This window comes from Anas acuta, chromosome 2, assembly GCF_963932015.1.
Source record: "Anas acuta chromosome 2, bAnaAcu1.1, whole genome shotgun sequence".
Classification (NCBI taxonomy): domain Eukaryota; kingdom Metazoa; phylum Chordata; class Aves; order Anseriformes; family Anatidae; genus Anas; species Anas acuta.
The window spans coordinates 8,321,453-8,336,250 of NC_088980.1; the positions used below are offsets into that span (position 1 = coordinate 8,321,453).

The 14,798-nt window shown below is 38.4% G+C and overlaps 1 protein-coding gene across 5 annotated transcripts in view; it reads left to right on the top strand.

Moving 5' to 3' along the window:
- The window catches only part of DPP6 (dipeptidyl peptidase like 6), a 549,348-nt gene that overhangs the window by 423,041 nt on the left and 111,509 nt on the right, over positions 1–14,798 (top strand). For all 5 annotated transcript variants that reach the window (XM_068673426.1, XM_068673428.1, XM_068673425.1 and 2 more), the window contains exon 6: positions 9,036–9,088. In XM_068673426.1, the coding sequence (XP_068529527.1) occupies positions 9,036–9,088 (53 nt within the window). The remainder of the gene's footprint in view (positions 1–9,035; positions 9,089–14,798) is intronic.

A 14,798-nucleotide genomic window follows, 5' to 3' on the forward strand; every position in this document is an offset into this window, starting at 1 on the left:
CTTATACTATGTGTTGTGAATACCAACAGAAGTCTAAAAAATAAAAGATCAGTAACATAATGAGCTCATTCTTCAACCCTTACTCATGGTTCTTAATAACTTGATTGCAGATGCTCCCCAGTAACCTGGGACAGAGCAGCAATGAGTGCATGAATACTGGTGAAAAAAAAAAAAAAAAGAAAAGAAAAAAAAAAAGCTTCAGAGTGCTTTGTAGCTGCCATTTTATTTACGATTAAAAACCAGAACAGTCGTCCTTTAAGCCAGTGACTGCAAGTGCTTGCTCATGCTGCTGGTGCCAGTGGAGTGCTGTGAGGGACAGGTGGCTCGGGAGCAAAAGGAGGCTTTTGTAATTGCTTGGCAGGGCAGAGCTGTATTAGAGTGCAGCAGCAGTTGGCAGATTGGATTAACGTTCTCCTAGGGGCAAGATCTGGCACATGAGCTGTATGTTAATACCTGTAGCCTAAGTTGATTCTGGAGCTGCATTTGTAACAAAAAGAACATCCGCTTTACCTCCACCATGTCACAAAGGCATAAATCCTAACACTGGCATCAAAATTCTCTTTTGACATCATCAGTAGAATAAGGCTCTCAAACGTGTAATTTGGAAACATATCTTTTAATAAAGAATTATTATCATGAAACAACTGAGATAAATAATCAGTTTGTTGAAAATGAAGTAACAGCACTACCTTACAGCACTCTAGTCCATCTATTACTGTATCGGATACAGCCATCACACTTTATTTGTAGTTATCTTACAAACTAGAGGCGACATTATTTGTAAAGGAGTAATTCTTTGGTTTAGCTGGTTCAGAGACTTTTGGAATGGTAACTAGAAATTCAGCTTCTAATGCCCACACACCCCGCGGTATATTTGTGGGAGAGATTTACATATTAACTGAGCTTGTTGCCTTCAGCATATGACCCTATTACAAATAGCTTGAGTTTGTGTTACAAATGCTTCTAAAAAGCAAGACCCTATGGCATGAATATGCCATCCTTTCCCAATGTCACCTTGTTGTGAGATTGATTCTGCTCCAAGGAAGCCTCTCCAGCATGGGTGGCAGGAGGGCTGGCCATTCACAGCTCCGCCTGACTGGAGAGCTGCTCTGATCGTCCTCTGCACACCAAGGACGAACTTATAGCCTCAGGCTCCTTCAGGCTCATATTGCAATGATTTAATTTTCATTTCAGAGCAAATGGATTGAATTGTTGAAAGATTTAGAAAACAGAGTCATGTAAAGATTTTTCTTCTGTTCTCCCACTCTCCATCCCTTGTACAGACCATTTCATTCTCTTCTTCCAAAGCAATTGCTAAAATTTCTTCCCAGTTCAGGAGATACTCAGTTTCTTGTCCTTGATTTTATATGATATTGGGTAGCAGCGGAGGAGTCCTTTATTCACAATGATATAACTGAAATGAGTTATATGAGACGCTGACCCATTAGGTCTCCCTGAGACATTGGTTGCTTCATGTTGGCTGCATCATTTTGCCCAGAAACAAGTATGGCGAATTCTTTGGCTGATGTGTTGGGATCCTTTCCTTTCCAAAATAAACAGTTTCTTCCCTTCTCTCAGTAAAAACACATGCAATCCCCAGGTATAGATCTTGATTCTTTTGCCTAAATGTTAATTTAAGTTGGTTCCTGTGGAACACAGAGACAATTATAACAAAGGCAACCAGTTGCCAAATGCCCTGCATCTCGATTAATCCCTGAGACCCCTTGTTCTAATTGCCCTTCCTCCCTAAAACTATTTTCCCCATCTCCGCCCTTTCCTGAACTTACCAGACTACCCCAGCATGGCACAGCACTACTAATGCACACTGCCCAAGGCTGCAACCACATTGCTTGTGGGGCTGATCATCTGGCTGTGGTAAGAGCATCCTAAATTGGGAGTTTGGGAACAGCTGGGGATTGTTTGGCTGCCAGCTAAAATGATGCACAGGGAATACTCGATGATAGCATTTCATTATGGTTTTCCTAATTTATTAGAGGCACAAAGAGAAATGGGCAGTGCTCCTCGGAAGGCTGCAGTAACAAGCTGGTACACGGCATGAGACTGCATTAGAGGTACATTACTTGGGAAGGCATAACGTATAAAAGGATAATACAATGTAGAGACAAAAGAGAGTTTGCTGCCTCAGATGAAAACAAAACAGGTCAGTATCACAATGAATTTGAAAGGTGAGAATGTTGAAAAGACTTCAAATTATATGGCTTTATTGATTTGGTTGGTTCTTACAAACAATCAAGCTCAGGGTACAAAATACTGGTATGGATTTTTTTCTTCCTTTTTTTTTTTCATTACAGTGACACAAAAGAAATAGATATGGTTTTTCAGAGAGTCTAATTCCAGGTTGGTTACTATGGAGTGCCTATTAACAATAAAATGGTGGTAATACTTTGCTAGAATATGGGGCTGGGGAGAATATATATGGCCAACCTGCCTCCACAAACTGAAAATAAATATATGGAAGACCATTACCTAATTTCCCACAAAATATGCCTCAAAGAGAGATATCTGCTTGTGCTCTAAATCACAAATATGTAGGAGAATCAAGAAAAAATTTAATTTCACCTAAACATATCTCTGAAAGATGAGAAGTTGGACAAAGCATTACCAAGAAGTTAGTGTTCAGCTACAGGACTGTTTTTTTCATCCTTTTTGGAGGGTCAGTTCAAACTACTATGAGAAATGAAGGATTTCTTCTCAATTGAACAGAATGGTTCATATGTTTTCAGGTTTTACAGACCCAACAAAACTGATAGCATCATGAGGAATTTTGATGAAGGCAAATGATGACTCACATTTAGTCTTTGATGCTAACTTTCATCAAAAATACAGAAAATTCTCCAAGCAGGTACAGTGACCTGCTTTGATTCTCCACAGAATACCATAACAAAGTATGGCAATGCAATATTTTTAGTCAGACAATTATCCTTGTCTCTAATGGAAAATTTATACGGATGACATCTATTACCCTGGAAAAACAACACAATATTTTCTTGTTGATGAAAGACTGATAGAAAAATCAGTGTGACAGTGTAGCTCTGACTGTGGGTTATCCTTTACTGAGCATAGTACGTGCATGTAGTAGAAAGAAATGCAACCTGTAGCTAACCTTTGCTTGTGGTTTTCCCGCTGAACATTTTTTTTGTCCCCTGTTCATGCCATCGTTATAAAACGAGGTACCAAGCACTCATGCTGCTTCCAGCATAGACCTGCAACCCTCCCGCATTCTGTCATCACTTTATTCTCTTTTCCCTCTTAATTTGTCACCTTCAGAACATGGTGAAATATCACAGATATTAAGGAATAATTCTTCTTTTACCTGCATATTTTATTTCACAGCATGAATTACAGTTTTATGGGGTGCCAAGACCATTATAAAAGGTGTAACATGTAATTATGTCACATGTTTGGGATCATTCAATTGGACTTCCATATGTGCATTTGGGGGGTTGTCTGCTCGTAGCACAAGTAGGAAAATGGACTACAAAATCTCTGTACAGAAAACATTTTTCTGTACTAAAAGTGGGAAACTCTTTTAATGGATCTGGCAGTTCCTGTTTCACCAGCCACTTGCACTTTATTTTTGCTATTTTACTGTAGTGCATGAAAAGGAATATATTATAAGGATAATTTGGGTCTGTTAAGAAACCCGAGGGGATCAACTATTTGGAGATATACTTTATTGTTACAGAATAAAAAAAATGGTTCCTTTTACCCAGATAACTACTGGGGCTTTATGATTAATTATATTAAAATACTTTCTTGCTGTTCTCACACATCAGCCAACTACTGTACAGGGTTTTTTGATGACTATTTGGAATGATCATTTTTGTTTGGGGATGCTGGGGTGACTTTTTGGATGTAATATCTGATTACTGAATATGAAGAACACACAAAATAGTAGATATTTTGTATTAAGCCTTTCAAACTGCTTTATAATGCATCTTACAATTTTAACTTACTCTATGGCTGTTCCTTTTCAAACTCTACATTTTATGGGATTATTTGTGAGTTTTCTAGGTAATAATTTAATCTAAGTAATAACGCAGCATGAAGGACCAGATGGCTCTATGGAGTCATTTAGAAAATGGACACAAAAGATGTTTTATTCCTGTATTTATCAAGTAAGTAATAATCGGGGAGTCATGGCAGACAGTCCATTTGTGTTTAATCTCAGATCAGCAAACTGTTCAATACACTGAGAGATAAGACACTAAATTAGCTTTTTGATTGAACAGCCTATTGGCTGATGAGAAGATTGAGCTGGGTTGGGGAATTTTCTTCTAAACATCCTCAAAGAAAGTTTTTACTGCCTGCATGTGCATTGTTTCCATTGATTCAGCACCTTGTCATACAGACATTAAGGGAAGCCATTTGATGAATGCAGATTACTTCAGTTGCTAGCAGGGTATCAGCCCATGAAGTGTGACAAACTGGCACAGAAGATGGAACTGTAAACTAAACTCTTCCTTTTTTCTTTTTTTTTTTTTTCTTTTTCTCTGATGATAGTGCTATAACCTCAGCAGATATCATATCATTTTCATCACAGCCATATGATGGAAACTATTTCCCAATTTCCTTCTAAAAAAATTCCTAATTTCCATACAAAACATTTTCCTAATTCTTTTTCAGTTGCACAGGCAGTGGCAAGCTGAAAATAATGATGAAAATTTTATACTTTTAATAAGGAGTTAATGTAGGTGAAGGTTCTGTTGTGTCCAGGTTGTGCCCCTGTGACAAACCCAGTGAGATGTGGGGAGGTCACAAGGAGCCTTCCTGTCTTTTTGGACTTTTGTCAAGTACTGCTGCAGTTGTCTGGAGGAATGAACAAGAGCTGTAAATTCTAATTTAAAGTATATGAATAATCACAATGAATAAATGAGTCCAAATCCATTCCATTTTTCAATAACATACACTTTCTGTTTAATAAGCCCTGCTACACTAGGATCTGTGTCTTTGGAGATCATATAAGGGCTTTCAAGGAGAAATTGCACTACCATCCACACCACATTTTGCTCTGATGGAGAACAGAAATTGCTTTTTCCAATTAATATCTGTAGCTTGTAGGAATCAAAATTGACTTGCTGTTTTGGAATTTGGTGGGAAGGAAGGAGACACTGCTTTACTGCTACACATGCTGCAAGGTTTGCAGTCCTGCTGTCATATGGTGAAGTCCAGGTTTCTTTGATTACATAAAACAAGGTCAGTGGCTTCACAGCAAAGTCTTGTCATATGTAGTTAGCCCTGTGTTTTTCTGAATTTGAGAGAGAGAGAATTGCCTTTACAAGACTTGGGCGAAGAGATGGCTCTATGTATTTCTGCTCCTTTGTGACTTCAGCAAAGCCAGGCACAGGTTGCAGCGAATAACATAGATTAAAAGTAAGCAAGATCTGTGCTGTGACCTGGGATAAGAGACCCAGTGGGACAGTGCTTCTGGCACAGTGGTTTTAGTATAATGACTTTTACAACACTCATTGATTACAGCTGGCATGGAAGTTTTTGTGACCTGGTTTTGGCCATACCTAAAACCCTTCAGAACAGTCTTAAATCTGTTCTGACCTATGTTGGCAGGAAGACTTGGCAAACAAGGTTTTACAGATGAAAACAATGCCAAAAACTCTGCTACCTTTGAAAGCATCTCTTTTCTGAGAGGAGGTGTGTGCCTCTGATATGCAGCCAAAAATTAGGGTTAAGAGCATCAAATCAGTGCAATAAACTCTTACTACACCCCTCAGATAGATAGGAGGAATGCAGAGAGTTAACACTGTTATTTTTGTTGAAGAAAATAAAATCAGAGAGGCTACATGAAATTAATATGAACATTTAAGAACTGTCCAGTCTCTGAGACTTTGGGTGTCAGAAGAATGATGATCTCTTTTCTACACTTTTCCTTGATGTGCAATTTTCCTAATGACAGGTAAACAATTGAATTTGACTCAGTTTTGTCAGCTGATATATTAAGCAGACATAGCCTTTATCTCAAAAATTTAAAATAATTTCATGTTTTTTTTTTTTTTTTTGTTTTTTTTTTTTGGTTTTTTTTTTCATATCTAAGAGGAAATCAGCCATTTCAGTTTTCAGGAAGGCATTAAATGGTGTTTCTTTAGGGTCCCTATCTGAGTAGGGGGGTTGGTCACAGTTTGTTTTCCAAACATGTTTGAAATAGTAAGGATGAGAAGGATTTTTGATCTGCATGGGGTGTTGTGCTAAAGAACTAAAATAATAATATACATCTGATCCTGAAATCTTTTCTCATACAAGTTATAGTTGTTTACGTGAGCAAACCTACTGACTTTATATCTTTCCTCTTTTTTAAATCTTTAAAAGAGGAAAGATTGGTCCAGTGAATGAACTCTGCAAGCTACAAGCCTTTGAAGACTACAACCTACAGGCACAGCTAATGTGAGAAAGTTTTGCCAAAGACCCAAGACAGTATAACAAGTAATGTTCAGAAAGTAAAGAAGTTCTCTAACACTCCTACAGATCTATTATTTTTCCCCCCACACACACCTAATCTCTCTCTCCAAATAAATAAATAAATTCATAAATAAATAAATATTTACTTCAGTCTCCGTTAGTGGCTCTAAGACGGCTCTAAACTCTCCAGTATGACTACGGGGACTCTGTATCTCAAGTGGGAACACCAGCAGATGTACTTCTCAGGCTGTTCCTTTTCCCTCCAGCTTGCCACATTTCTCCATCTTGTCCTGAAGCCCTTGATGCTTCCCTCTGTTCATACTTATTTTGGGGGCTGATTTCTGCCTCTGCTAAGAGACTATACAATGAATTGTTACCTTGAAGGCCAATCTCTGTGTAGTTCACATTTTTTATATTTACATCATTTTCTATATCTTAGTGCCAGGATACTTGAAGACAAAAGTTGCTCAATATTTATTATCATTTATTAGTATTTTTTAAATATTAGGAAACCAGCGAGCACAAAACTGTCTTTCCATACTTATAAAACTACTTCGGACTTAACAAAACTGCTTGTTAAATACATCAGTATTTCACTATACGGCCATGTATGGTTTTCCAGCTCTGTAGACAAAAGTAGTCCTCTACTACATTCTCTTTAAAGAATTTTAGCAGTTTAGGAACCTCAACAATGCTTGAATAAAAAGTAAGGCCATGGGCTTCAGCAAGGTCCGCATTTTCAGTATTTTAAGCTTCAAAAGCTCTTTGGAGTTTTGGTGTGATTGGGGGTAGACGAGATAACTAATTTATTTGATGTCATCTGTAACAGGTGGAGCTGAAAAGGATGTGTACTAAAATAAATGCTATCTTGAAAAGAATTTGTTTGTGCTACTAGACCTTCCCTGGCATAATACACCACAGAGATTGACCTTGTCAGGGGAGACTTTATGTATCTGTGTGCCTCAAAAGGGCACACAGAAGATTTTGGGGTACAACCTGGTGATATCCTTGTAAGGAGATGAATGAATTGCAGAAAGGAGGGATTTCACATCCGTATGCTATTCATCTCTGCATTTCACAAGGAGAAAACCATTGTTTTCACTTCTATATTCTAGTTGTAGATTTTTTTTCTCTCTCTCTCTCTCTTCCCCTCCCCCCCCTCCCCCCCCCCAGGAAGTTTTTTCTGTAATGTAAAGATTTAGTGTTTGGATTCAAACTGTAACAGATAAGTTTGTTTTGATACCTACAAGCTGATGTACCTCATGTTTCTTTGCCTCTCTACTAAGCCCCAAAAAGATGAGAGCATCTTAGAAACCACTGTGCAGGCTTGCCCACGAGAGTGACTTGCAGGAAGCCATGCTTACTTGTCTGTGATGCTAGCAGTGTGCCTGGGATCTGGGATGGTCTCTGCTGAGGCTCGCAGTGCCATGGAGGACGTGGTTTCTAAGCATTAAAAAAAAAAAAAAAAAATCAAACAAGAAGTACCTAGTGGGGTAAAAAAATCATTATCAGACAAACTTGATTTGTGAAGCAAGTATTCAAGAAAATTTCTCCTTTTGTTCTCTGGGACAGAATGCTTTTTGAGAGCTACTGGAGGCAAAGAGAATTAAAATTTGAAACAAGTGTCCAAAGGAATGATTTTAATATACCTCTATATATGTATTTGTAATGAGGCATAATTGCAAAAGTGGGTGCCTGTGTATTTATACAGGCATATATTTATACAAATTTGTTCTTATTTAGACTTTCACACTACTGTCTAGCCTTCTGTGTTGCTCAGCATTTCTTACCTTGGACAACCACAGATCCCTATTAGGGAATGCATTGTCACTAGAGGAAAATTGTCCACTAATTCTTAAATCCCTGACCTTGACACCGGTATTATTATTATTTACTACTTGGAAAATGTCATGAAGTCTTCCTACTGAGATGACCTGCCATACAAGCTGACAAGCTCCTCCCCAGGGCCCAAAGACTGCAAATTGATATGAAGATGCAACTTAGCAACTTAACAGGTCAAACAAATGTGAGGTCAGCTTTATGCCTGAAGTCAACCAGGTTTCATTTGCTAGCTGACATGGGTCTTACAACCCAATCTGAGATCACGCAGTGTCACTCCCTTTTTATTTATGCAGGAATAAAGCAGAGAAATATGTGTTATATCCCTGTTGTGTCTAGTTATAATGATGGAGAATGTCTCTAGCTGACCAAGGTGTCCTCATTAATGATTGTTCTATATTTAGCCCGTGTGGACAGCATGTGCCCCCAATTTAATCAAAGACCTGGTAGTCATGGTAACGACACTGAGCATCTGGATGTATACGATTTGGCAAACTGTAATAAAGTGCAAGATGAAAAGCACACACAACAGTGCTAGGTGAATTCATGTATTGTGTTTTTCTTTTTTTTTTTTTTTGTGTGTGTGTGTGGTTGTTTTTTTTCTACTACAGATTTTGAAGTACTTATTACAGCTCCCTAGCTATAAATACTAGATTTTACTTATTTATTTATTTATTCAGAGAAAGATCCCTATTAATGCAGGTGACAACTACTAATCTTTTTTTTTTTTTTTTTCTGTTTTGTTTCTTAATTTCATTTTGCAGGTGTATCAGCATTCATATACAGCATATTATGTCCTCAGCAAAATACCTCATGGGTAAGCAATTATTCAATATTTTAATTTTAAAATTCATTCATTAAGAATTCTGCAAAATAATGTGTATCTTGACAAATGGTTTCCCTGTGACAGCCCTTTGCAATGGTCTGGCAATCAGGTGCAGAAACCACTGTGCTGTGTGTTGTACCAAAGATTACATAGTCTGGAAACAGAAGTACTCAGCTTCCCTGGAGAGCCAGACTACGTGAATTTCATATTCCAGTTTTCAAGTTTTTGGCCAGAATGTAGATGTGCTGGTGTCTGGCTGAGAGACAGTTGGCCATTCACCAGAGTGCAGTTGGAGGATCTATCCAAGGGAGTTTAGTTCCTTAAATTTAGTCAGAATTGAGGCATCACCCTTCAGCTTTGGGTCTTTCAGCAGTTTCCCTTGACACAAATGCTTTCTCTAGCATTGCAGATGAAAGAAGATAGAGAAATAGTCTATTTCCAGGATCCCAATGTTTCTTTGATACACACACTCAAAATTATACTGAAGCTATGAGCCTTTGGGTTTATAATTTATCTTTTCAGAGAGTGTGAGGTAAGTGCAGACAAACAATAATGCCACACAGGCTTTACAAATCATTTTTAAACCTAATGAGGGTATATTGCTTTACATAAAGCATGTAACATGAAAGATTACAAGTCATAATATGTAATAAATCACACAGACTCTTCCTTTAAGCCCCCTATCTCCTTTAAGTGCAAAGTGTTTAAAAGCAATGGTAAAAAATAACAATCCGTTGTGTTGAAATGTAATTTCGGTATTTATTGTGCTTGTTCACTAGGTTATCATTTCTATACATTATGGCTAAACAGGTAGCAGATGTTTGAGATCCTTGCAACAGCTCACAAAACCTGAAAAAATAAAAAAAAAATCTACTTGGTTTATATACAAGGCGGTCATAGAATCACCAGAAAATTCAGGTTGGAAAGGACCTCATGATGTCCGAACTCCAGCTCAAAGCAGTCTGCTCAGAGCTTTATCCAAGGGTTTTCGAAATCTGCAAGGATATGGACTGCACAACACTGCTGGGCAGCCTGTCCCACTGCCTGATTGTCATCATGGGGAGAAAGTTTCCCCTTATGTCCAGGTGATATACTAGGATGTGCCTCAGCACACTTGTTTGCACATGTGCAATAAATAAATAAATAAAAATAAAAGCTGAAATAACTTTCTTTGGTTTCCAGCAAGCAATCAAGAAAAAATACTTTTTACAAATAAAGCTGTACTATTTTGAAATCTGTGAGTCCTGGAGCTCACAAATTCTGCTTCCATACAGCATATATTTTGTTATTGACCCACAATAAAAAATCATGAGCTCAAGGTTAAATTTTTTCCATGTACAGATAGAACATGTGTATTAGGAGACTTTTCACCACCATCTGTGTCAATGCTCTGGCATCCCAGTGTGAAACATTCCAGAATTCTTCATTCTCTTTCCTTCCTTGTCTCTGTCTGGTCTTCATTTTTTCTTACTGGATTTATTTTACTTTTTAAAACTTCATCCTTATGGCCAATTATATCTGAAATTAGCTTGTGGGTTGAAAGGATGTCAAGCAACAGGCTGAACACACAGCATGAGCACATAAGCTTTATATCTGTTCCAAATGTGGCTAAAAGCAAAAGCTTTTGAGAGACAGCACAGTTTTATCCCAGAAAAACAGTGCAGGTGAAGACAGAAGTATCATACATGGTGTATATTAGAAACGCTAAAAATTAACAATGCAGGGATCCAGGCAGTTTGCTACTACTGCCTGACCTTTCTTCATCCCTGACAATGAGTTCCTTGTCAACCCAGCCTGAATTTTTTCACACACTCAGCTGTGTTTTACCTTTCTCTTCATGTTGTTTGAGTCATGGTGCAGTCAGCTGAAGGAAAAAATATGTCAGAGGAGACAAATCCACTATGAGGGGAAGATTTGGAAAATTAAACGGTGCCAGAAGGCATAGAGCTGTATCAGGCATTGGGGTCCCCACAGGACGATGCAGTGTTGGATCAGGCAGCATTTACAGGAGGAGAGTTGGAAGGGTGGCGGTGTTTGTGTTGTGGAAGGAATGATTTACAAAGCAGTTTAGGCTGTAGATATGTGTACAGGCATTGCAATCAACTTTGCAAAGTAATGATTGCATTTATCTTTCAGGTGATTATAGCACATGCTAGTGTTGGAAGTCATGGCTTATAAGCATTTCCATGGAACGTGGGCATTTATCATTCTTCTGGAATGATAAATTTTAGATATTTTTTAGGGTAGTGCAAGAAAAGAAAGGGCAGGTGTGGTGGTTGCTGTTGGATGTAACAGGTGATGCAATGCATCAATTGACCTGGTAGTAGAGTCTCTATTGGATGAAGGTATGAAAATCTCTTCACATATTTCATATTTAATACAGGATTACTGCTCTGATGGATGGGTGTGGATGAAGATCGTTGAGGTCAGGACACAACGTGTTGACACAGCACAAGGTGCAGTTCAGTTTGGTGCCCCAGGTCCTTCATTGACAACAAAATTTGCAATCCACAGGCAACATCATTGCCCTCCATGAGCTGATAAAATGAGGGATAGCTCTGCTAGGGCTAACTATTAAGGAAGCCAAATAATCTAACCCGTGGCATCACTTTTTAAATAAAGTGACATTAATGTCAGCATAAATTGTTTTTAAAGGGAAATTTCTAATTCTTTCTTAAATGTTCCATAGACTTTCCAGATTCAGGCTGTGTCTAAAGTCAAAAGGGACTTTTACAAGCATTTTGCAGGTTTCATTCAGAGCTTTCCGTAAGTGCAATGTGCCAATTTGGGAACACCATCAGCAGATATGTTGACAAATGATATTTTATAAAGGGTACAGGACTGTAACATTTTTCTATGAGAGCTGCTGTGAAGATGAACTCCCTGTGGAAGGAGGAGTAGCGCAATTTGGCTCTCTACAGGACAATTGGTATATGTCAATGACATATACACCAATGATCTTATTTAAAAATGAAAATAAGGCTGAGGTAGAAGAGAGGGTAAATAAACCTGCAGGGACTCTGCAGAGATTTAATTTCTTCTTCTTTGTAATTTCAGCCTTCTCACAGCCGCATCTTAGTACATTCAGGCTAGAAGGCCTTACAGCTTTTGCCACACTTGCTTTCTGTTTTGTTGTTTTTGTTTGTTTTTTTTTGTTTTGTCTGTTTGATTGATTTTTTTGCTTGCTTGTAGCCTGAGTTTTTCATTTTTCAGAGGGGAAGCAAGCAAAGATCTGCAGTTCTCATTTTCCTGGGCTGAGCACTTGGGGTGTGTAGGGGAGTTGGGTCAGTTCAGCCTTCCTGTACAACGTACTTTTTTTTCTCCTCCCGATCACCCAAAAATGTGATCCTGGCGCCGGGTGCCATCTAGTGGAACAAACCTCTGTTCTCACTTCCCTTCCCTGGCACAAGCAGCTCTGCGTCGACCCCTTCTCTTTTCTCTGAAAGATGCTGCTGTTCGGATACCTGCTGGTAAATGCTTACAGTTGTCTGCATGACAAATATTTTTGCAAAGCTGCTCTCATAACCCCAATGTTGCACTTGCCGCGTTGTAATTGCCAGCTAATTGTAATTTATACGTATTGTGATTGCATCCCCAGGCTTAGATGTGCAATAGGTAGTTCTCATGTGAGGTGCTGGGAAGAAATGGAACAACAAAACAAAACAACAAAAAATAATCGACAACTATTTCATAATATTTTTTTTTTAACCTAACTCTGGAAAACAAACATTTAGCTAATACAATGTAGGCACAAACCAGCTGTTTTTTGTTGTTGTTGTTTGTTTGTTTGTTTGTTGTTAATTATATTGTGGGTTTTAATAATATTCCTTTAACTAAGTCCAATCTGGATTATTTTAGTCTTTCACATGTTTGGTTGGTTTAGGGAAAAAGCTCAGTTTGCACACAGTTCTCAGTCAGTCCATGGGCATGGGGAACCTGACTGTTCCCCTCACTCTGCTACAGGATTTCCCTCACCAGTGTTAACGTCATTTCACAGCAGTGCCTGCTGCTGGGCTACTGGTTTGGTCTAGCACTGCAGGTCCTTAGCAAGAGCTAACTTTGGATTGCTATCCCATTGGGTTCCTCTATCCTTAACTTTTTGCTGTGGCCAAAAATAATATTTACTTTTTTTCTAAACTTTCTATGTTGTGTTTACTTTTCTTAAAATAAAGCCCAGCATAAAATATGCATTTCCTCAGACCTCCTAGCACTCATCTCTTTCTGCACAACCCATTTCCCTCTGAGCACAGCAAGTGGCAGAGGTTAGCGCTGCCCCCCTCCAGTGAAGTCTCAGCATGGTGTTAGCACATCCATCTGGGGCACGTCACGGCAGCTTCCAAATCTGCTTATAGGGATCAGAGAGAAGTTAATAGTTATCCCCACTCCTCACTGACTTTGCATACAAGGAGGAGGAAATTGTAAATGCCTACTGCTATGAAGAATTCACAGTTCTTCCCATATTCATATGGTGTAATCAGAAGAACATGATAAGTAGATAACAGTAGAAATTGTGGGGTTTAGTTCAGCTCTTCCTACATACAATGCTTTATAAAATATTGCACTACTTCCCCACACTGAACTCCCATTACCTTCAAGAGAAGTTCCATGGGTGGAGTGAATGCAAAATAATGCTTTGGAGATCTACTGAAGTGATAATGGGAGGAGGATCTAAGCCTGTTCTTCACTGTGAGTAAATTTTCAAAGTGATGGCTGTAGTTCTCTGCAGAGCTCTCACTGATGTTCCTGTCTAATTCTTTTATACAGGTATTGGCAGGGAACAGAACTAAAGAAAGCTTAATTAGACTTTGCATACACCTGACCCTATATGACTTTGAAAGACAAGCAGGTTTTCCTTGCACATGCTCTCATTTTCATGTTTATAGTAAAAGGTAAAAAAAAAAAAAATCCTTCACAGAACTGGCTGCACTGCTGACATCTTCCAGACCAACCAAGTTTCTTCTGTTTTGTTCTGGACTATTATGCCCTTTCACTGCAGCATTCAAACATTTTTGTACAGCAAGAATCTTCCCGTACTTCAGTGTCTCCATCTGTGAAGCAAGGAGAGAAATATTGCTTACCCCACAGAGGCAATATGTGATAATTACTGTGGAGAGTGCTGCACGATTTCACTCTTTCACATTTATAAACTAGAGCCCACATTTTATTTTAGGAGGAAAAAGCACTGTAATTAATAGAGTCTGTTTTCAGCTAATTAAATTTTACTTATAGGAGCTGAGTATTTTCCCCTAACAATGACATAAGGGTTGAAATAAGCCCATATAAGAGGTATGTAAAAACAAATAGTGATGTGAAATCTGTCACCAAAAAAAATAAAAATGTATTGTGCAGTTTCTAAATAATTGACTGCTGTGGCATATTCTCCCTCATCCCTCTTTCCCAGTTATCAGTTCATCATTTGTATCATCTTTCTAAGGTGTGTTATGTAGTTAATTCAGGAACCTCTGCTTTGTAATGTCATGGCTCTTGTGCCAGACTCAGTGCCAGTATGCTCTTGTGAGGACACTCATGGTCAGATATGCTTATTCAGTTGTATTTGACTGCAGAAGACTGGTCCTTGGAATACATTTAAATTTGGTAGCTAGATTGTGGAGCCTAACCTTAAATCTTCCAAAATGAATTGGAATCTTTAAGTTGAGTTTACTGGAATTTGTCTTAAGCTCTCTTGGAACTGTTGGGCTTC